At 54.8% G+C, this 20867-nt stretch overlaps 1 protein-coding gene across 1 annotated transcript in view; it reads right to left on the bottom strand.

Moving 5' to 3' along the window:
- Positions 1-20867, bottom strand: part of SEC16B (SEC16 homolog B, endoplasmic reticulum export factor) — a 37967-nt gene that overhangs the window by 8854 nt on the left and 8246 nt on the right. Inside the window, exons 2-16 of the mRNA XM_064148326.1 lie at positions 14877-15197; positions 11996-12102; positions 11349-11454; positions 11125-11239; positions 9501-9642; positions 9087-9244; positions 8423-8484; positions 6289-6424; positions 4929-5159; positions 4253-4350; positions 3506-3587; positions 3271-3388; positions 2586-2697; positions 1872-1977; positions 761-901 (exon numbers count right to left, since the gene is read on the bottom strand). Coding sequence (XP_064004396.1) covers positions 761-901; positions 1872-1977; positions 2586-2697; positions 3271-3388; positions 3506-3587; positions 4253-4350; positions 4929-5159; positions 6289-6424; positions 8423-8484; positions 9087-9244; positions 9501-9642; positions 11125-11239; positions 11349-11454; positions 11996-12102; positions 14877-15136 — 1974 coding nt within the window. The 5' untranslated portion in view covers positions 15137-15197. The remainder of the gene's footprint in view (positions 1-760; positions 902-1871; positions 1978-2585; positions 2698-3270; positions 3389-3505; positions 3588-4252; positions 4351-4928; positions 5160-6288; positions 6425-8422; positions 8485-9086; positions 9245-9500; positions 9643-11124; positions 11240-11348; positions 11455-11995; positions 12103-14876; positions 15198-20867) is intronic.

Genomic DNA, 20867 nt, shown 5'->3' on the forward strand with positions numbered 1-20867 from the left:
AGATCTGAGAGGCTGTTAGACAGTAAATAGGTTTTGACAATGGGGAGGGAGGCTGCACAAACCAAATTTTGGGGCAATTTCTGCAGCGTTGGCTTCAGACTGGCATCTTCCTGCCCCCTCATCCCACAGCACTGCTGTTTCTGCCCCCTTTCCCAAAGGTGAAAGGCTTTGAGCAGCCTCAGCACTGCCCTGGTGATGTGCACAGGGTGGATAGAACCACTCTCCTAAAAGCCCAAACTGCTCAGGGGACCTGGGGCACTTTGCTTCATCCCTCCCTGCCTCAGCACCCTGCTCATGAACTCAATGATACAAGCTGGGACACGCTCCCATTCACTGTCACTCCAGAAGATCCCCTGGCAGGTAAATGGACTCATGGGCTGATGTGCTGGAGGGGAAATGTCAAGCACTCAGACTGCAGCTTCTTATGTCTGTGCCATTTAGAAGCTCAAAAAGCCTCTCCAGAATCAAAAAATATCCTTTGCTTTCAAGTAAATAACTCTGCTCCTCCTCAGCAGTCACCACTATTCCTTTGTTTTCTATCCTGAATCCATGGGGTACTACAGACCCCACGGAGATGTTGCTTGGCTGTGCACAGCACACAGCAGGCAGCAAGCCCTGGGGAGCTGCTCAGAGCTGCCAAGCACCACTGGCCATGGGAAACCTTGAGGCTGCTTCTCACTGTACTGGGTACAGTTGGGTATCACACCCTCGCCAGTTGGGTATCACACCCTGGCGAGGATGCAGGGGGTATGAGACTCACCTTTATCACTTGCTGGGCCAGGACAGGGTGGCTGGCCGGGTCCTGGCCCAGAAGCACAGTGGCAATCTGCTCACAGTATTGCAGGGCCTGGCCTGGGAGACCGTGGCCAGCCAAGCAAGAGGCGTAGAGGAGCTTGTACACCTCGGGAGAGGAGAAGACAGAGCACGGTGAGCACGGGGGTGGGCATGCCGTGTGGCTTCCCTCTGGCACAGCACATCATCTCAGTGGGACTCAGAGCTGCCTGCAGCAAGGACCTCACCACCCCCACCCACCCCATGGGGCTAGCACCAGACAGCCCAGAGCCAGCAGACAGGTGATGTGGAGAGCACACCAGTCCCTCATTCTCACTCATCCATCCGAGTACTGGGGGCACTTTTGGGGTGCTCACTACAAGGAAGATGATGATCAGCTGGAACAGGTCCAGAGCAACAAAGATTGGGAAGGGTCTGGAGAACAAGCCTGGTGAAGAGTGGCTGAAGGAACTGGGGTTCTTTAGGTTAAAGAAGAGAAGGCTGAAGGGAGACTTTCTTGCTCTCTACAACCCCCTGAAAGGAGATTGGAGCCAGGTGGGTGTACCCACACTTTCTTCTCTCTAATAACAGGTGATAGGGCAAGAGGAAATGGCCTCAAGTTGCAGCAGGGGAGGTTTAGGTTGGATATCAGAAGAAACATCTTCACTGAAAGGATTCTGAAACCCTAGGGATGTTTGAATCCCAATCCCTGGAGGTGTTTAGGAGACACAGAGATGTGGTGCTGAGTGACATAGTTTAGCACCAGGCTTGGTAAGGTTAGAGAACTGGACTCAATCATCTTAGAAGTCTTTGCCAACCCAAAAGTGTCTGCTATGTGCAGCACCAAGTGTCAGGTGCTTATCTGCAACATGGAAAGCCTAGAAAGCTGCAAAGTAGCCAGACCTGAGCAAGCCCTGATCGAACACACCCTGCCCCAAAATCTGCCCAAACCTCTGTCATGGAGGAGTCCCTTGGCTGGTGCAGCCTCCCCATCACTCCCAAAGCCCATCAAGGGGACAGGTCGTGGAGAGCAGCCTGAATTCCTGGGTTTGGGAGGGTGGAGGCACATTCTGGGGCACATGCTTGTGTGTCTGCACTACCTGGAAGGGGAGCAGGAAGGATTTGGGCTGTTGCAGGCGCTGGCAGTACTCAAAGATCTCCATCCGCTGGATGGCCTCTGTCCTGGCAAACTGGGCAAATGTCTGTCTGCAGAGAGGAGAAGCAGATTCAGCAGGCAGGAGCAGAGCTCTCCACAGACAGCCACACACACGGGTTGGAGAAGAGGAGACTGAGAGGTGACCTTATTAATGTTTATAAATATGTGCAGGTGAGTGCCAGGAGGCTGGAGCCAGGCTCTGCTGGGTGATGCCCGATGACAGGACAAGGGGCAATGGGTGGAAGTTGAGGCACAGGAAATTTCATGCAACATGAGGAGGGATTTTTTCCCTGGGAGAGTGACAGAGCCCTGGAACAGGCTGCTCAGGGGGATGGTGAAGTCTCCCTCTCTGGAGATATTTGAAACCTGCCTGGATGGGTTCCTATGTGATCTGCTATAGATGATCCTGCTCCTGCAGGAGGGTTGGACTGGATGAGCTTTTGAGGTCCCTTCCAGCCCCTGACACTCTGTGATACTGTGATACAGGGCTCCACCGTCGTGCCAGCCTGCAGCTGGAGAGGCCCAGAGCAAAGCTCACATGAAGAGCAGCAAAGTCCCACACACAGGGACTGGTTTTGCATAAAGCTGAGATTGTGGGGATGGGGAGAAGTTGGGACACATCACTCTGGCATGAGCATCATTTCTTGGACTCACTCACCGGTGGCTGCTGCCCAGCAGAGCCATGCGGTCCACCTTTGACCCAAAGTAACCAAAAGGAACATCTGCCATCAGGTAGCAGAAATGAGCTGCTTCAACTGCTCCCTTGCCAGCTGGATAGGAGGAGAAAAGATAACAAATGTTTAGTCCTAAGAGAGAGGTCACCCTGTGGTCAGCATTGCTTTGGAGGCCACAAATCAGTCCAAAGAACCCAAATTGACTGCCCCACTTTTCTTCCCTGTCCATGTTGACCCTGATCCCTTCTCCCTATTTTTCATCACTGCTTGTGTTTGTCCCTAGGAGGGGGAATCAGTTCAGTGGTAGGACCAGGGCAGCCTGAGCAGGGCTTTTCAGCTCTGCAGGATGCTATTGCCAGTGTGAAACCCCCAAGTCCTCAGCATAGGAGCGAGTCTAGGTCCCTGCAGTTCCATATGGCCTCCCTGGGTGCAGTCACACAGTGTCCCCAGAAGAGCAGCTATTGGATGTGCCTGAGCCTGACCCATCTGCCAGCAGGAAGGGCAGCAGGATCTGCCAATGCCTCACCCCTCCACCACACATGTATGTGCTTCTTATCTTGGCACCAGCACGCATCCATGCCAGTGTGGACATGCAGGGTGACATTGCAGGTGTCCACCCTCTAGCAGAAGACAGCAGGAACATAGCTGCTCACAATGGTCCTTGCTCACCCAAAGTGTCTCCCATGGTGACAATGGCTCTGTTGTTCAGCTCCACATCTCCAACCTTGTTGGACAGCATCACGGCCAGGTGGGGCCTCCAGTCTCCCCAGGTGGCATCACCACAGCACTGGATGGAGACAAGAGGAGAGTGAAGGTGAGCAAAGATGATCACCACCAGGTGGGTGCCACAGGCAGGTGACAGCACAAAGGTACAGGTGCCAGGGCCAGACTCTTGCTTACGAACCAGTGCTGCCTGAGGGATCTTTCCTGACATGAGCTGGAAGAGGGTCTGCAGTGGGTCATTGGTGGCCAGTGTGCTGGTGAACCTGTGAGGAGACAGCAGAGACAGAGCTGCTGTGCTGGGACTCTAAAGCCTCATTCACCTCCGAGGGCATATCCTAAATGCAATGTCCTCAGGGGCTTCCTGGAGAAGGCAGAAAGGATCATTGGCCAACCAGGCTGATGATCTGCATTACCTCCAGGGCAGACAAAGCTCCAGCACAATGCTGGCTAAAACCTCCTGAAAAGGGTTCAGATCACATAAGACAGAAAACTTCTGCTTAAGTCTCCCTGGAGAGTTTGACCCAGTCCAGACTAAGTGTGTTAATGCCACCAGGAAAAGCTCATACGAGTGGGTTGAACAGCTCAGACCACGCTGGGTCACGGTGCAGGTGGCTCAGCTCCCCTTGCCCCACTGAATGCATTTGCTAGAGCAGCAGGGACAAAGCCAAGAGCCTCAGAATAACTCCACCCCACATCTCCAAGAAATGGCTTTCTTTCCTCTTGCTTTCCAGACCCCACTTGGGTTCTCCTTTCAGGAAGACTGAAGGACTCAAGCCCATCCAAATGGCCCTTTGTCCTCTCTGAAAGACTCCAGATGAAACCAGTGCTTTTTTTTCAGAGCACTGGGGCTGAGGGCACTAAAAGGAGTAACAGGCTTGGCAAAGCCAGTCACAGAGCATCACCCCTCACTTTAGTTTCTCCAACTTACCCAGTGAGCACCCAGCTATAGGTCCGAGGGTCCATCTTGCTGGAAAGGAAGAGGGCATGGCCCCACAGATGGTTTCTCATGGCCCAGACTAGAGCATCCTGCAGTAAAAGTGAAGCAGATAAAGGGTTTGCACTAACTCTGTTTGTCCTTAACCTTCAGTGCCAGGAATCCCTCTGCTCACCCAGCTCAGAGAAGATCCTCAGTAAATGCTCTAGCTTTAGCTAACACCCTCCAAAGATCTCTTCCATGTTCAAAAGCCTCTTTACTTTTCTGTCTTGTCATGACAAGAAGAGGGACCTTCACAGCAATATTGTCTTGCCTGGGTTTCCAGGCCTGGGCTGCTTTCAGTGTCACCAGTGCAGGATCCCAGACTGGGCACCAAGCTTCTCTGCATCCAACCTTCCTTTCTCCCTCTACCTTTGGTCTCAATCCACACAGCTGCAACTAAACCCATGGTACTGGTAAATCCCTCTGCATCTTGTTTTCCCTCAGGGCCCAATCCCAGCTCCCAGTGGTGGGAAATCACAGCCATAAGCCCTCTTGTACAAAGAGCTTAATGAGTCGATCCCTCCACCACAAGGCAGCCCTTGACCATGGTTCCTTTTAATGCCTGAAGAGGTCAAAGACACCAACAGCAAATCTCCACCTTGTGTCCTGGGTCCTGCTCACCACTTACTTTCTTCCTGCCATAGTAGAGCAGTTTGGTGAACTTCTCCACTATCTGCTCCTGCGTCTCCACGACCGGAGGGACCTCCCCTGTGATGAGGTCCAGCGTCCCTGGCTGCCGCGATATCAGCTCGTCATCTGTTAGCCCGATCAGGTTTGCTGCAGGCTCCTGCCTCCTGTACCTCTCCTCATGCCTGCAGTCTTGCATCAACAGCTCGGCTGTATCTGAGCCCACCATGGACTGCAAAAGGGAAGGTGAAGAGTAAGACCCATGAAGGTTGCCTCATGAACCAAGGCTGCTGGCACTTGCAGTCCGACACCCCTTCCCTACCCTTGTTCTAGCATTTCTTCCCTGTGAGACCAGCCTTGGCCACCAACACAAAGTTCTGAACAGCAAAGAATTGAACTCAACTATCAAGAGCTCTGCAGCACTCACTCTGAAGATTCTATTGCAAGATCTGCTTCCAGCAAATAGCCATGGATTAGACCAGGTGGGTTTTGCTGGGTTAAGGGAATAATCCCCTTGGAAGCATGAGGGATGGCTCCTCAGTGGAAGTGGCCACACACCCATTCAGAGCTACTGCATGCAGTACTGGGCTGTGGAGTGTTACAAGGACGAAAAACAATCCAGGAGAAGAGGGTGCTTCAAATACCCAAGCAGCCCCAACTGATTGATGATACTGAGGGAATAGAATCATAGAATCAACCAGGTTGGAAGAGACCTCCAAGCTCAGCCAGGCCAACCTAGCACCCAGCCCTGGCCAAGCAACCAGACCATGGCACTAAGTGCCCCAGCCAGGCTTGGCTTCAACACCTACAGGGACAGTGACTCCACCACCTCCCTGGGCAGCCCATTCCAATGCCAATCACTCTCTCTGACAACAACTTGAGACTCTGTCCCCTTGTTCTGTTGCTGCTTGCCTGGCAGCAGAGCCCAACCCCACCTGGCTACAGCCTCCCTTCAGGCAGCTGCAGACAGCAATGAGCTCTGCCCTGAGCCTCCTCTGCTGCAGGCTGCACACCCCCAGCTCCCTCAGCCTCTCCTCACAGGGCTGTGCTCCAGGCCCTCCCCAGCTCTGTTGCCCTTCTCTGGACACCTTCCAGTACTTCAACATCTCTCTTGAATTGAGGAGCCCAGAACTGGACACAGCACTCCAGGGGTGGCCTGAGCAGTGCTGAGCACAGGGGCAGAAGAACCTCCCTTGTCCTGCTGCCCACACTGTTCCTAGGATGCCATTGGCTTTCCTGCCCACCTGGGCATAACCCTTAAAACCATCAACTGGATTAAGAAGCACATAAGGGCCATATAACTGGCCTCACTTCTAAGATCAAACAGGTCAGCACCTGGGGACACCTCCGGGGACACCTACCCCATTCTGCCGGCAGAGGAGGAGCAGGAGCTTCCAGAGAAGAGCTGAATCTCTGCCTTTCTGTGTCGAGAGATCACAGCTCCTGGCTATCTTCTGCTGGCAAAATGTCATCACATCCACCTTGTGCAGATCTTCCCTACAGCAGCAAAGAAAAGTATCAAAAGAAACCCAAAGCAATCATTCAGCATGCCCAGGGTCTCTGGTGGGGATCACAGATTCCTAGAATGGTTTGGGTTGGAAGGGACCTGTTCCAGTGCCTCCTCAAAGATGCCAAGATTCAAAGGGAGAGACAAAGAAATATCAACAGCCACATACCACCCTGGCACCAACAGGCCCCAAAATGCTCCCATTTAATCACGATTCATGACTCTACACATTTCTGTTCCAGGCATGCAGGTGGAATCTCAAACCCTCTCTCTGCCCTCCTCATAATCCTCTCACACCTTCACCAAGGAGCTTGCTTTTGCTTAGCTGTGCTGCAGCTACAGCCGTGGATATCCGAGGCTGTAGGAGCAGGCACACAGGCAGTGTCTTTGATTAACAGGCACAGCCTGGGGAGAAAGGCACTCCTGTGCCCACACAAAGCCTTCGGGTCTGAAACAGGAGCAGAAACCTCAAAGCCACGTGCAAACCAGGCAGAACAGCAAAACAAAAATCAGACAGTTGAAGAGAAAAGGCAGCTGAGAGACAAGCTCAGCCAGGGAAGAGGGGTCAGGGAGGGAGGTGCTGATCCTGACTCAATCACACCTGCAAACCATGCAGATGTTCTCCACATCTCCTCCAGCACAAGTAACTCCAGGTCTTCTGCCCAGCTTCACAGAATCATAGAATGGTTTGGGTTGGAAAGGACCTTAAAGATCAACTAGTTCCAACTCCCCTGCCATGGGCAGGGGCACCTCCTGCTGGACCAGGTTCCTCAAGGCTCGAGCCAACCTGGCTTTGAACAGTTCCAGGGTTGGAGACTCCACAACTCCTGTAGCCCCTTTTAAGTACTGGAAGACTACTCGAAGGTCTTGCCAGAGCCTTCTCTTCTCCAGGCTGAACAACCCCAGCTCTTTCAGCCTGTCCTCATAGTAGAGATATTTCAGTGTCATGACCATCTTCATTGCTGTCCACTGTCCCCTCTCGGTTCCAGTTCTTGTGCTGGTGGCTCCAGAGCTGGACAGAGTATTGCAGGTGGTATCTCAGCATAGTAGAGCAGAAGGAGCTTCTGGGCAATCTTCAGCTCTTCTGCCCAGTAAATGGTTTTCCTTCTTCTGCACACTCCTTGTCTCTCACCACCTTAGTTACAAGTGACCATGCTGATGCAACCAGCATCAGGGAGCTGAGCTGGTGCAGCGTGCCAGGATTCATCCCCAGGCTCACACCAGATGAAGGTGCATTCTGGGTCTGACCTTGCCATGCTGAGCAGTCTCAGAGGACAAAAGCTCAGGGAAAAGCTAAAGTACAGGTTGACACAGGGCTTGGACAAGAGGAGGCTCAAGGGTGACCACACTGCTGTCTACAGCTACCTGAAGGGAGGCTGTAGCCAGGTGGGGTTGGGCTCTGCTGCCAGGCAACCAGCAACAGAACAAGGGGACAGAGTCTCAAGTTGTGGCAGGGGAGGTCTGGGCTGGATGTTAGGAGGAAGTTGTTGGCAGAGAGAGTGATTGGCATTGGAATGGGCTGCCCAGGGAGGTGGTGGAGTCACTGTGCCTGGAGGTGTTGAAGCCAAGCCTGGCTGGGGCACTTAGTGCCATGGTCTGGTTGCTTGGCCAGGGCTGGGTGCTAGGCTGGACTGGCTGAGCTTGGAGGTCTCTTCCAACCTGGTTGATTCTATGACCTCCAAAGAGATCTCCCAGAAATAATTTTTCTGGGACATGAGTGCCAAGTAAGGTCAGACATACAAACCACACTAAACCCACATCCTATGAGGATTCAAAATGACCACCTCCCACAATCCAAAGCAACTCACACTGCAGCAAAGGGGCTGAGCTCCCAGGCTGAACCCAGCCTTGGTCTTTGCAGATAGGAATGAGAAACACACAGGAATCCTGAAGTCTGCCTTGAGCTCATGTCTCCTCTCAAAGCAGAGGTGCTCCCAGGCCAGTACAGCCAGGAGGGTGCAACTCCTGGTCCTGTCAGTGCAGCTTACCTGGACAGGGGTCCTGGGAATGCTTGCAGCTCCTGCAGCTCCTTTGTGTCATGAAGTCTTGCCTGAAAACAAGAGGGAATTCAGCAGCTGGACTCCAGCAACCAGACCAGCCCCAGCTGCCATGCTTAAAGTCAGAGCCCTGGCCAAGGCTTCAACACTGATGGTCAACCTGTTCTCAGTGCTGTCTTTAGGCAACCCCAAAGCATAGACTCTAAACCATCACATGGGCCCCACAACTGAGTCCAGGAAAGACTCAGTTTGAGTCTTGTGTGTTGAGATGGCATCTACCTCCTTTGAGAGGTAAAAAATGAGACTGAAACACCATTGTCCACTCAGGGGATGGATATTTTGTATGGGAGCACACCAAAAAAGTGAGTAGAATCTCCTCCAGAGAGACACAGACCACATCTGTCCCCATAGAAAGAGATCAGTGTCAGCAGGTCACAGATGACATGGGTTATGGAGCTGAAGGAGCAGGATGCCCAAAGCATGGAAGCACTGCCCAGGAGTGGGCTGCCATGATGCAGACCCCAGAGCTCACATGGGCTGAAGATGAGATAGCAGCAAGGGGGAGAAGCTGCTAAGGAGGCTGCTGGGCGCCGAAGTGCAGCGCAGCTCCAGCAGGGGGACTGAGGCGGGGCTGGGGAACTGGGCTGTGCTGTACCTCCAGGCTGTGTAGCTCGACATAGGCTGGCTGCCCCTCGGCAGGCTGGTGGGGACACACCAGCACCAGCTGCCCTGCCGCTCCAAAGCACACCGCCACGTGTGGCCGCCAGAACTTGGGAGGGACCACTGGGGCCAGAGCAGACACCGAATGCCCTCCTGCAACGACACAAAAGCCACTGTGAGGCCCTCCACTGACCCCACGCCACATCCACCAGGTCTCAACCTGGACCTCCAGCTTAAGCAACCCTCTGCTGACCCTCACTCCCATGCCAGAACTGTCCCCTGAAGCAGGAGGCATGCATGGCAGCTCCTGCACCTACCAGAGCAAGACTAAGGTCAAAGCTCAGACAGCAAACCTACCACCAGCCATTTATTTCCTTGTCAGAGGAGTGAGTGCCCCATCACACTTCACCTGCTTGTGCTGGGCTCCAGGTCCCTGAAAGCGTGGGGTCATAGTGGTCAGAACCATCACGGATGTACTGGCTGAGCTCATAGCTGCTGGAGCTGAGCCCTGACTCGTGGTACTGCAGGAGCAGACTGGGCTGGCCCAAGGACTGTGAAGAGGAGAGAAAACATAAACCTGGCTGAGAAACTAGGAACAGTGCTGCTTTTCTGCTCCCAGGGTGGTGAGTCAGGCTCTGCTGCTCCATAGAAGTGTCAAGGAGGAGCAGCACAGCACAGCTGATTCCCATCTGAGCAGCTGACTTTGTTCAGCATCTTAAGTTCATCATAGCACATGCCCCTGATAACACTCACTGGCTTCTACAGTAATTGGACATCAGCCACCAGTCCAGCCCAGCAATGCCAAGCACTAATCCAGGCTGGGCAGGGAGTGGCTGGAGAGCAGCCCTGAGGAGAGGGACTTGGGGGTGCTGCTGGACGAGAAGCTCAACAGGAGCCAGCAGTGTGCACTTGCAGCCCAGAAAGCCAAGCAGAGCCTGGGCTGCAGCAGCAGAAGTGTGGCCAGCAGGGCCAGGGAGGTGATTCTCTCCCTCTGCTGTGCTCTGCTGAGACCCCACATGCAGTACTGCATCCAGTTCTGGAGCCCCCATTCCAAGAAGGATGAGGAGATGCTGGAGTGTGTCCAGAGCAGGGCCAGGAGGATGCTCAGAGGCTGCAGCAGCTCTGCTGTGAGCACAGACTGAAAGAGTTGGGGCTGTGCAGGCTGCAGAAGAGGAGGCTCCCAGGTGACCTTCTTGTGGCCTTCCAGGATCTGAAGGGGGCCTACAAAAAAGCTGGGGAGGGACTTTGGAGGCTGTCAGGGAGTGCCAGGACTGGGGGGAATGGAGCAAAGCTGGAGGTGGGGAGAGTCAGAATGGCCATGAGGAGGAAGTTGTTGAGCCTGAGAGTGGTGAGAGGCTGGAATGGGTTGCCCAGGGAGGTGGTTGAGGCCCCATGGCTGGGGGTGTTTCAGGCCAGGCTGGCTGAGGCTGTGTGCAGCCTGCTCTAGGGTAGGGTGTCCCTGGGCATGGCAGGGGGGTTGGAACTGGCTGCTCCTTGTGGTCCCTTCCAACCCTGACTGGTCCTGTAATTCTATGAACAGCTCTCCTAGACTCAGCATGACCTCCTCAACATCATCAGCAGACAGTGCTTGGGAATCCAAGCTCTGCTCAGGAGCCAAACCATCAGAGCAGCTTTGATATGATATTTTAATTTGCTCTTTGACAAAACAGTGGTCAGGGCACAAGTCTGATGGAGCAGACTTTGGTGGACAGAGATGAAAATGACACACAGCTTTTGGCTAGCTAGGGAGGGTGCAGGAGAGCATCCTACCCAGCCTGGATTTCTGTCCTGCTCATGGCCTTGTACAGGAGCAGTGTAAAAGCAATGCCTGAGAAGACAACAGCCCAGTAGATGAAGAGCTCCTAAATGATAATAACCCACCATAATCATCCCCACAGACTGTCAAACACTGAGTGCAACATAGCAAAGCAGCCCTTTTCTCCTTAGCTGCAAGAGGAACAGAGATTGCTCCCCAAAACCTCTGGGAGATCCCCAAGCCTTTTGTCCTGTACCCCTGCCCATCTTGATGTTACCTCTTGAGGCAGGCCACTTGCTTCCCTCGAATCCTGGCTGAGGGTTTCTCCCCCAGCCCACTCAGACCGGCCAGCTGAGCTGTGTCTCTCCTTGTGGGAGTCAGAGGTCTGAGTCCTGCAGAACAGAGCAAAAGGAGGAGCTCTGAAGGTCAGAGAGTTTGTGGACTAGCCAGAGACTTGCTACTTTTGCAGCTAATGGTGATGCCCAGACCCCTCACCCTTACCTCTCTTGCCCTGGGGGGTTGGAGGCCAGGTTGGGGTGGTAGCCCCTGTAGTAGTGCTGGTCCCGATAACTGGCACTCTTGCCATAGTGCTCTCCCTGCCTTGGGTCTAGAGAGACAATCAAGATTTAGTGTTGCTCCTCCACAGAAGCAAGCTATAATGAAGTTGCAGAAGAAAAGCAATGAGTCAGGCAATTTGCCATGCACACCCCATTTGCTTCCAAATTAGCCCAACACATTGGAGGTATGATAAAGCCCTGGTACAAGTTTGCCAACAGACCACTGATGTCCTTCCTTCCTTCCACCCTTCCCTTCAGAAACAGCAAAACCAAGGCCCTGGGCACTCTGAGCACACAGCACCTTCAGCACTGAGTTCAACCCAGGACTAGAAATGACACAGGTTTTTAGCCATGGAAGTCAAGGTCAAGCATTCCCATGGGTCCACCAAGTTCCTGTTTATGTCTCCCTAATGCAAACTGAAGTCAGAAAAGCATCAGCAGCCCAGGACTGTAGGCAGCAGAAACCCCTGAAGATGAAACCCCTTGAGATGAGACAGCCCTGAGTTGTAGACATCCATCCTGGAGAAAGCATTTTCTCTTCTGCTGCAAGCAAGTTGCCTCCACCCCCAGACCCAAAAGATAAGCCCATACCTCTGTCATCCTGCCAGGCCCCTGGTTGCCACTGGTGGCTTTGGTAGGTGTAGTCATTGCCATAACTGTCTGCTGGGTACTGCCAGTGAGGATCTTCGTATCCTTGCCTGAAGCACAACACAGAACACTCAATCTGAGAAAGAAACGGGCCCACACCTAGGGTTAGATTTGTGCCCTGGGTAGGACCCTTGGAGGTAGAAAGCAGGATGGAAATCAAGCCAGGTCTCCTGTCCAGGTGCCCTGCTCAGTGGCAGGACCAGAAACTGGTCCAGCATCACATGTGGAAGGAACAGCAGAAGATTTGGATGCTTTCCCACCCCAAGCTATGAGGAAGCTGCACACTGCAGTTTCAGGTGATGTCCACTTCCAGCTCGGTGGTGTAGGCTTCTCATGCAGACCAACTCTCACCAACAGTTTAGGAAAGGTCCCACAAAAAGCACTTTCTCCACCAAACTCTGGAGCTGCTGTGCCCACCACACAGCTCAGCAGGTCACTGTCTGCAAGGAAGCCCAGGCCCAGCCTAAGCCACCCACACAGCACTCACATACCTTCCCCCTTCACAAATTACACAGTGCTTTGGTCAGCCCCAGGCCACAGCCCCTTCCCAGTATACAACCTCAGCACAAACCCTGCACGGCCTCACCAGAAGCCACTGAGGGCAATAACTCAGGCAAATCAGCCCAAATGTGATGAATCACTCTGAGCTCTCAGCACTGACAGCATCCTCTAGCCCACAATTTATCCTTCCTCCCTCCGCTGTTTCAGCAGCTGAGCTTGCAAGCTCTCTTTCTGCTCCTATATTGCAGTCACATTTTTATTGTTCACCTTGCACCTAGTTAAAAAGAATTGCATTTAATCAAACCCTCATGAAAATTGTGCCTCAGGACCAGGAAGCCACCTGCATAACGGCAGCCACAGAAAGCACAGCTGTAAGAAGAAACCAGAGCTTGCACTTGCATCCAGTTCTGGAGCCCCCATTACAAGAGGGATGTGGATGTGCTGGAGTGTGTCCAGAGCAGGGCCAGGAGGATGCTCAGAGGCTGCAGCAGCTCTGCTGTGAGCACAGACTGAAAGAGTTGGGGCTGTGCAGGCTGGAGCAGAGGAGGCTCCCAGGTGACCTTCTTGTGGCCTTCCAGCATCTGAAGGGGGCTACAAAAAAGCTGGGGAGGGACTTTTCAGGCTGTCAGGGAGTGACAGGACTGGGGGAAATGGAGCAAAGCTGGAGGTGGGGAGAGTCAGAGTGGAGGTGAGGAGGAAGTTGTTGAGCCTGAGAGTGGTGAGAGGCTGGAATGGGTTGCCCAGGGAGGTGGTTGAGGCCCCATGGCTGGAGGTGTTTGAGGCCAGGCTGGATGAGGCTGTGGCCAGGCTGCTCTAGGGTAGGGTGTCCCTGGGCATGGCAGGGGGGTTGGAACTGGCTGATCCTTGTGGTCCCTTCCAAGCCTGACTGATTCTAGGATCCTATGTAGCCTTAAATTCCGTGGCTACTGGACATCAATCACCTCATCACACACTGCCTCTGAGCCTGCAGCAAGTGGCTGGTCACCATTTTCCCCCACAACATGATGAGGGCAGCACCTGTGTTGCAAGCCTGAGAGAGCAGAATAATTTTGGTTGGAAGAGACCTTTAAGATTATCTAGTTCAGCTGTCAACTCAAAACTGCCAAAACCCCTGTCCCTCAGCACCACAGCTACATGGATTTTCAATTCCCTCAGGGGTGGGGACTCCACTGCTGCCCTGGACAGCCTATTCCAGGGCTTCACAGCCCTTTAGGGGAAGAAATTGTTCCTAATGATCATTTAATCCTCCTCTGATGCAACTTGAGGCCATTTCCTTTCACCCTATTGCTTGCCACCTGAAAGAAGAGGCCAACCCCCACCTCACTCCTTTCAGGGAGTTGTAGAGAGCGAGAAGGTCTCCCTCCTCAGTCTCCACCACCTCCCTGGGCAGCCCATTCCAATGCCAATCACTCTCTCTGCCAGGGACTTCCTCCTATCATCCAGCCTAGACCTGTCCTGGCACAACTTCAGACTGTGTCCCCTTGTTCTGTTGCTGCTTGCCTGGCAGGAGAGACCAACCCCACCTGGCTATAGCCTCCCTTCAGGGAGTTGTAGACAGCAATGAGCTCTGCCCTGAGCCTCCTCTTCTGCAGGCTGCACCCCCCCAGCTCCCTCAGCCTCTCCTCACAGGGCTGTGCTCCAGGCCCCTCACCAGCCTTGCTGCCCTTCTCTGGACACCTTCCAGCACCTCAACATCTCTCTTGAATTGAGGAGTCCAGAGCTGGACACAGCACTCAAGGTGTGGCCTGAGCAGTGCTGAGCACAGGGGCAGAAGAACCTCCCTTGTCCTGCTGCCCACACTGCTCCTGAGCTAGCCCAGGATGCTGTTGGACTTCTTGGCCACCTGGGCACACAGTAGCTTGTGCTTAACTGGCTGCTGACCAACATCCCCAGGTCCTTTTCCACCAGGCAGCTTTCCAGCTACGCTTTCCCAATCCTGGAGCATTGCATGGGGTTGTCACGACCCAAGTGCAGGACTTGGCACCTGGTGTTGTTGAACCTCATCCCACTGGTCTCAGCCCATCAGTTCTGCCTGTCCAGGTGTCTTTGCAGAACCTCCCTACCCTCAAGCATCTCAACACTCCCACCTAACTTGGTGCCATCTGCAAACTTACTAGAGGTGACATCAATCTCTCATCCAGGTCATTGATAAGGATATGAAAGAGCAGTGGTCCCAGTACAGGGCCCTGGGCAACACCAACCAGCTGCCAGCTGGAGTGAACTGCATTCAGCAGCACTCTCTGTGCTGTGGTCAAATGTTGTTCTGGGAAGGTTTCCAAGGAGGGGGCTGAGCACAAGCATCACAAAGTTGGGCAGCTCTCACCTGCTGGGGTAACTGCTTTCGTGGTAGCTGCTCCGGGAAGCCTGTTTGTGGATGTCCCTTCGGGGGGGGTGGCCCTCTTCCCAGGGCTGGTGGCCGGAGAGGTAGCTCCCATCCCAGGAGCCAGGCCGAGGTGGGTGCCCGGTGCGGATGAGCTGCCGCCTGGGCTGGGGCCCATGCGAGGCCTCCCCCCGCGCCCCGCGGGCTGCCTGCCTCTCCCAGGGCTGGGGTGGCCGGGCAGGGGCAGGGGCCCAGGGCTCCATCACAGTCTCCTCACGAGCTCCTCTCTCCTTGTGGGGTGGGAGGGGAGGTTGCTTTAGTGCTCTGCAAACAACGAGGTCAGTTACAGTGCAGCTGATCAGCAGCTTGCCACCCTCCTCCAAGCCTCTTGCCACCTGCTCTCTGCTCTCGGGAGCCTGCTGGAGACCAAACATCCTTTCCAAAATGCCCAGGCCGCCTCTGCACCTGCCTAACCTTGAAGACCTCTTTACAACACCAGGATGAAACTGACCATTTTCGCCAGCAAGAGGCACCCAGCTCTCCTCAGAGCAGGAGCAAGCACCCAGGCAGCATCATCCCGCACCCTGCAGAACACCACCAACCGCTCACTGCCTCCCCGGGCAGGGGCCACAGCAGCTCCACCTCCGAGACAAGGCGGTGGGAGGGGGAGTTCCATACTGAGAGGGGAAAGGGCAGTGAGAAAACTACAAGCAGGAGCAGGAAGGGTTATTGTGAAAGACGTGAGCAATGAGAGAGGCAGGGGGGAAAGGAGCTTCACTCCTGCGAGCTACGCCACAAGGTGGACGCGGGGATTCCTTCTGCCCTTCAGCCCCAGCGAGAGCCCAGCAGGTTAGGCAGACAGCAGATTTACCTGCGATGGGCCCACACAGCAGAGGAAACCCTGAGGAGAATGTTAGGGTGGGCGAGGGGACAGCTGCCAGGATGCCACCCTGGAGCGCTCCCTGTCTCCTCCAGACGCAGCGGTACCGAAGTACCTGCTCCACAGAGCTCACACACCTGCCCCTCACAGGCAGACGGCTGGATGCTGTCCGGACCCCTTGTCACCCCCCTCCCACCCAACGCTCCAGCCATTTGGGGGGCACTTAAGAGCTGGGACACACACACAGACACTCAGGTCTGAAGAGAAGCAGCTCCGTTCAGTGCCTGCTCTAGCTGCAGTCGGGATAAAGCCTTCCCCTGAGGAGCCGCCGCGTTCCGGCAGCGCCAGGCCCAGCATCTCCCTGCTCCCAAGGGGGTCCCCAGGGCTGCTCGCCCCCCGACGCGCACACACCTGCTGGGAGCCCGCCGGGGCCCTGCCTCCGCTCGCCGGGCGCCGCTGCCGAAGTCCACTGCCACATGGGCCCCTGGCCGCCCGGCTGGGCAAAGGGCAGCCGCAGCTCCCCCGCCCCGGGCCGGCGCCGTCGGCAGCTCCCGCGGCTCCCCGGGGGCGTGTGCCTGGGCCTGCGCCTCTCACCGCTTCCCACACCGCTGGGCCGCCCCGCAGCCGAAATCACAGTCAGCCAGGCACCGCTGGAAGGCACCGCAAGGAGCAGCCAGTGCCAACCCCCCTGCCATGGGCAGGGGTCTAGGGATCAGCCTGGCACAGCCTCAGCCAGCCTGGCTGCCGAGCTGAGACCGCTGCCGCCGCTGCCCGCCGGAGCGGGAAGGGGCTGCGCTGCGGGCCATGGCGGAGCGCTGGCCACGGCCCCGCACACCCACTGCTTCCTCGCTGGGCTGCGGGCACCGCTCACCCCTGGCGCTCGCCCCCGCTCCGGCACTGCTTCCCTGCGTGGGACTCCTTGTCTTGGCTCCGCGGAGGAGGGGACCCAGAGTGGCCATCGTGGGGCTCCGATCGTCCTCATGGGGCTCACCCCGCCGGAGCCAGCCTGCCCGGGAGGAGGGAGGGCAGAGACTGTGGCTCGGGAGAAGCAGTCACCTCCCGGGGGGGTTCTGCGGGGAGGGTCAGAGCCGCACGCATCTCACCGCAGCCCTCTCGGACCTGCTGGTAACCGCCGCAGGCATGTGCAGAGCCTCCTTGTTCCGCCTGGAGCAGCACTCCGAGCCCTGCTTCCCAGGCTCAGGCCTTTGCCAGCCTGCATAGTGTGCTCCAGAGCCACGGAGAGCTGTAAAGGTTTCCTGCCCTCACACAGCCCTTGTGCGGGCGGCTGGGAAGGAGACCTGCTGCAGGGAAGGCAGAGAGCAGGCATGGCTGAAAGCATTCCGGTTAGGGGAGCTGCAGGCTGCTTTGTTCTGGAACATAGAATCAAGCAGGTTGGAAGAGAGCTCCAAGCTCAGCCAGCCCAACCTAGCACCCAGCCCTGGCCAAGCAACCAGACCATGGCACTAAGTGCCTCATTCAGTCTTCTCCTGAACACCTCCAGCCATGGGGCCTCAACCACCTCCCTGGGCAGCCCATTCCAGCCTCCCACCACTCTCAACAACTTCCTCCTCACCTCCAGGCTGACTCTCCCCTGCTCCAGCTTTGATCCATTCCTCTCAGTCCTGTCATTCTCTGATAGCCTGAAAAAGTCCCTGCCCAGCTTTTTCGTAAGTCCCCCTTCAGATGCTGGAAGGCCACAAGAAAGCCACCTCAGAGCTTCCTCCTCTCCAGCCTGCACAGCCCCAAGCAAGGCAAACGGCATCACAGAAAGGCGCAGCAGAAGCTGGAGCCAGAGAGGCACCTTGGGCTCAGCAGTGCAGTGCTGTGCCATCTTCTCTCGCTTCAGGGAAAGCCTCTGCAGCTTCCCAGCCCCCGAAGCCTCCCTTTGCTGAGTGTGAGCAGCCAGGCTGCAGCCCCGGGGCAGCATGGAGGAACATGGGATGACTGGAAGAACAAGAATTATTGTTGGTTTTCCTTCTTTCTTGCCTTTCCCCACTGCCTCAGTCCCAGCTTTCCCTGGGCTTTGTGTGAACACTTCCAATTCACCTCCAGCATGACGCTGGAGCAGGGATTGATTTGGAATTCAGAAGCAGGACTGTGTACTTCACACCACTGTGGCACTGTCAGAAAGCCCCTCTTTTAATGGTGTCAGAGAGAACAACGTCTACTACGGCCTCAGAGCCTGAAATCTCCATCCTGCTGGGAGAATAAGGATTTTTCCCTGGTGATCCTGAGAAATCAGCAGTCAGTCTCAGCAGAATTCAAGGTTTCAGATAGAAAAACATATCCTCAGCACTCAGCCGTAGCAAGAGCCGTCTGGAAGAGACACAAACCAGGGGAGAGCTGTCTGCGTGCTGCCAAGTTGCTTCAGCAGAATGAAATTAAGCAGCTCCCATTTCACAGCTGCCCTTCAAAACTTTGGGAAGCTTCAAACAAAGTAAAAGGTCTGTTGTGGACAGGTCAGGTCTCCTTGGAGAGCTGGGAAAGATCCTTGGAGGCAATGATCAGGTTCCCTGCCTGCTGAATGTGGGGCAGGCTGTGGATGGAGTCCACCTGGACTGCAGCAAAGCCTTTGACATTGTCTGCCACAGACAGCTTCTGGCACAGCTGGCAGCTCATGGCTTGGACAGAGTCACTCTGATGTGGGTCAAGAACTGGCTGGAGGGCTGGGCCCAGAGAGTGGTGGTGAATGGTGCCACATCCAGCTAGCAGCTGGCACCAGTGGTATGCCCCAGGGATCAGTGCTGGGCACAGTCCTGGTCAGAAGCTTTATTGATGATCTGGACCAGGGGATTGAGTCCAGCAGCAGTAAGTTTGCAGATGACACCAAGCTAGGAGCAGCTGTGGAGCTGTTGGAGGGGAGGAGAGCCCTGCAGAGGGACCTGGCCAGGCTGCATGGGTGGGCAGAGGCCAGTGGGATGAGACTGAACAAGGCCAAGTGCAGGGTTCTGCACTTTGGCCACAACAACCCCAAGCAGCACTACAGGCTGGGGCCAGAGTGGCTGAGAGCAGCCAGGCAGAGAGGGACCCGGGAGTGCTGGGAGAGAGTAGCTGAAGATGAGGCAGCAGTGCCCAGGTGGGCAGCAGAGATGTTAAGAGGAAGTTGTTGGCAGAGAGAGTGATTGGCATTGGAATGGGCTGCCCAGGGAGGTGGTGTGGTTGCTGTTCCTAGAGGTATTGAAGCCAAGCCTGGCTGGGGCACTCAGTGCCATGGTCTGATTGATTGGCCAGGGCTGGGTGCTAGGTTGGCCTGGCTGAGCTTGGAGGTCTCTTCCAGCCTGGCTGATTCTGTGATTCTCTGAGCATCACGATTTTTTTCACTTATAAATGGAATATCTGACATGCTTCCACTTGGCTGTGGTTAATAATTCTCAGCTAACAGTTTTCAGTTCCTAGACCAGAGGTGACCAACTGCTGGATATTTCCTAGGAGCCACAGAAATTTATACCAGGAACCTGCACAGATTCTACAAGCATTATATGAAGAGGCTGAGAGCAGCCCCAGCTTCTCAGGCTGCTGTTGTCAGCCAAACCTGGAGGATTTGGGTCATGAGAAAGACTCAGGCGCTTGATGTGCATCAAAGCAGCTTGCAATGCTTCAGTTTGAGATGAGTGGAAGCGCTGTACTGGTCTGAGCTAGGGAAGAAGATGCAAGGAACACTACCACAACATCAAGCTTTGAGCAAAAGTGGCTTAAATTGGACAGCTGGGGAAGAGCAATTTAAAAGAAAAGCAGAAAAGTGTGTTGGAAAAAGAGAGAGCCAGGGGAAGGAGCTGGGAAATGAGAAGTGAAGGGGAAAAAAAAGCCACCATGAGATAAAAGGACCAAATGGGCTAGAAAGAGAAACAAGAAAAGGATAACCCTTTAACTACAGCACTTCCAGCCAAGACATTTCTGGGTTTAAAGGATTCAGGCCTCGCTTGGAAATCCAGGCTCTGTGCCACAAGACTGCTGCCCCGCTCAGAGCACTACTGCAAAGCAGAGCACACACTACAGGCAGTGCTCACCAGAGCTGAAGGGACAGCAATATCTCTTTAAAAATCCTGGGGGTCTGCTTTTAAAGCTTTGACAAGACTAGGATTAGGTGGGAAACATTTATCTTCACACCCTCCAGGCGGCTGCAAAGCACACTGGGGATCCTCTTGCAGCCAGCCCCAGGCTCTGGGCCAGTCCCCTCCATGCCAGTCTCAATGGGTGAGAATAATAAGCCAAGCCTCATCAGAAATCTTTATGACCTACAAGGGGAAATGCAGGTGGCTTCTGTGCCTGTGGCTAGTTTTAGCTGAGTTGTGTGGTTTCTCAATGGTTTTGAGATGGGATTATTGTTTTTTTTTAAGTGGCATCAATAGGCAGCTTTGCCTACCTCTAAGCTTTAGCCCCCTAGAGATAGGTAGATAAACAGATGCATGGATAGAGAGATGGATGGATAGATAGGCAGATAGATAGATGATGAGGGGCCTGGAGCACAGCCCTGTGAGGAGAGGCTGAGGGAGCTGGGGGTGTGCAGCCTGCAGAGAGGAGGCTCAGGGCAGAGCTCATTGCTGTCTGCAGCTGCCTGCAGGGAGGCTGTAGCCAAGTGGGGTTGGTCTCTTCTGCCAGATAACCAGCAACAGAAGAAGGGGACACAGCCTCAAGTTGTGCCAGGGCAGGTCTAGGCTGGATGTTAGGAGGAGGTTCCTGGCAGAGAGAGTGATTGGCATTGGAATGGGCTGCCCAGGGAGGTGGTGGAGTGGCCGTGTCTGGAGGTGTTCAAGTAAGGACTGGCTGAGGCACTTAGTGCCATGGTCTGGTTGATTGGCCAGGGCTGGGTGCTAGGTTGGCCTGGATGATCTTGAGGTCTCTTCCAACCTGGTCGATTCTGTGACCTGTAGCTGCATCTCACTCATCCTAAGCTTAGGTACTGCAGATTTGTTCTGTTTACATCTATGATTGGATAGGGCTGGGTGCTAGGTTGGACTGGATGAGCTTGGAGGTCTCTTCCAACCTGGCTGATCCTATAGATACACTCAGAGGTGTTTTTGGTGGAGATGTCTTAAGCATCCTGTCACAGCTCAGGGGAGCTTGCAAGGGCTGGGTGCAGTCAAGAGAACAAACTGAAAGCAGCTCGTCTCTCA

The sequence above is a fragment of the Pogoniulus pusillus genome, chromosome 8 (genome assembly GCF_015220805.1).
Source record: "Pogoniulus pusillus isolate bPogPus1 chromosome 8, bPogPus1.pri, whole genome shotgun sequence".
NCBI classification, from domain to species: domain Eukaryota; kingdom Metazoa; phylum Chordata; class Aves; order Piciformes; family Lybiidae; genus Pogoniulus; species Pogoniulus pusillus.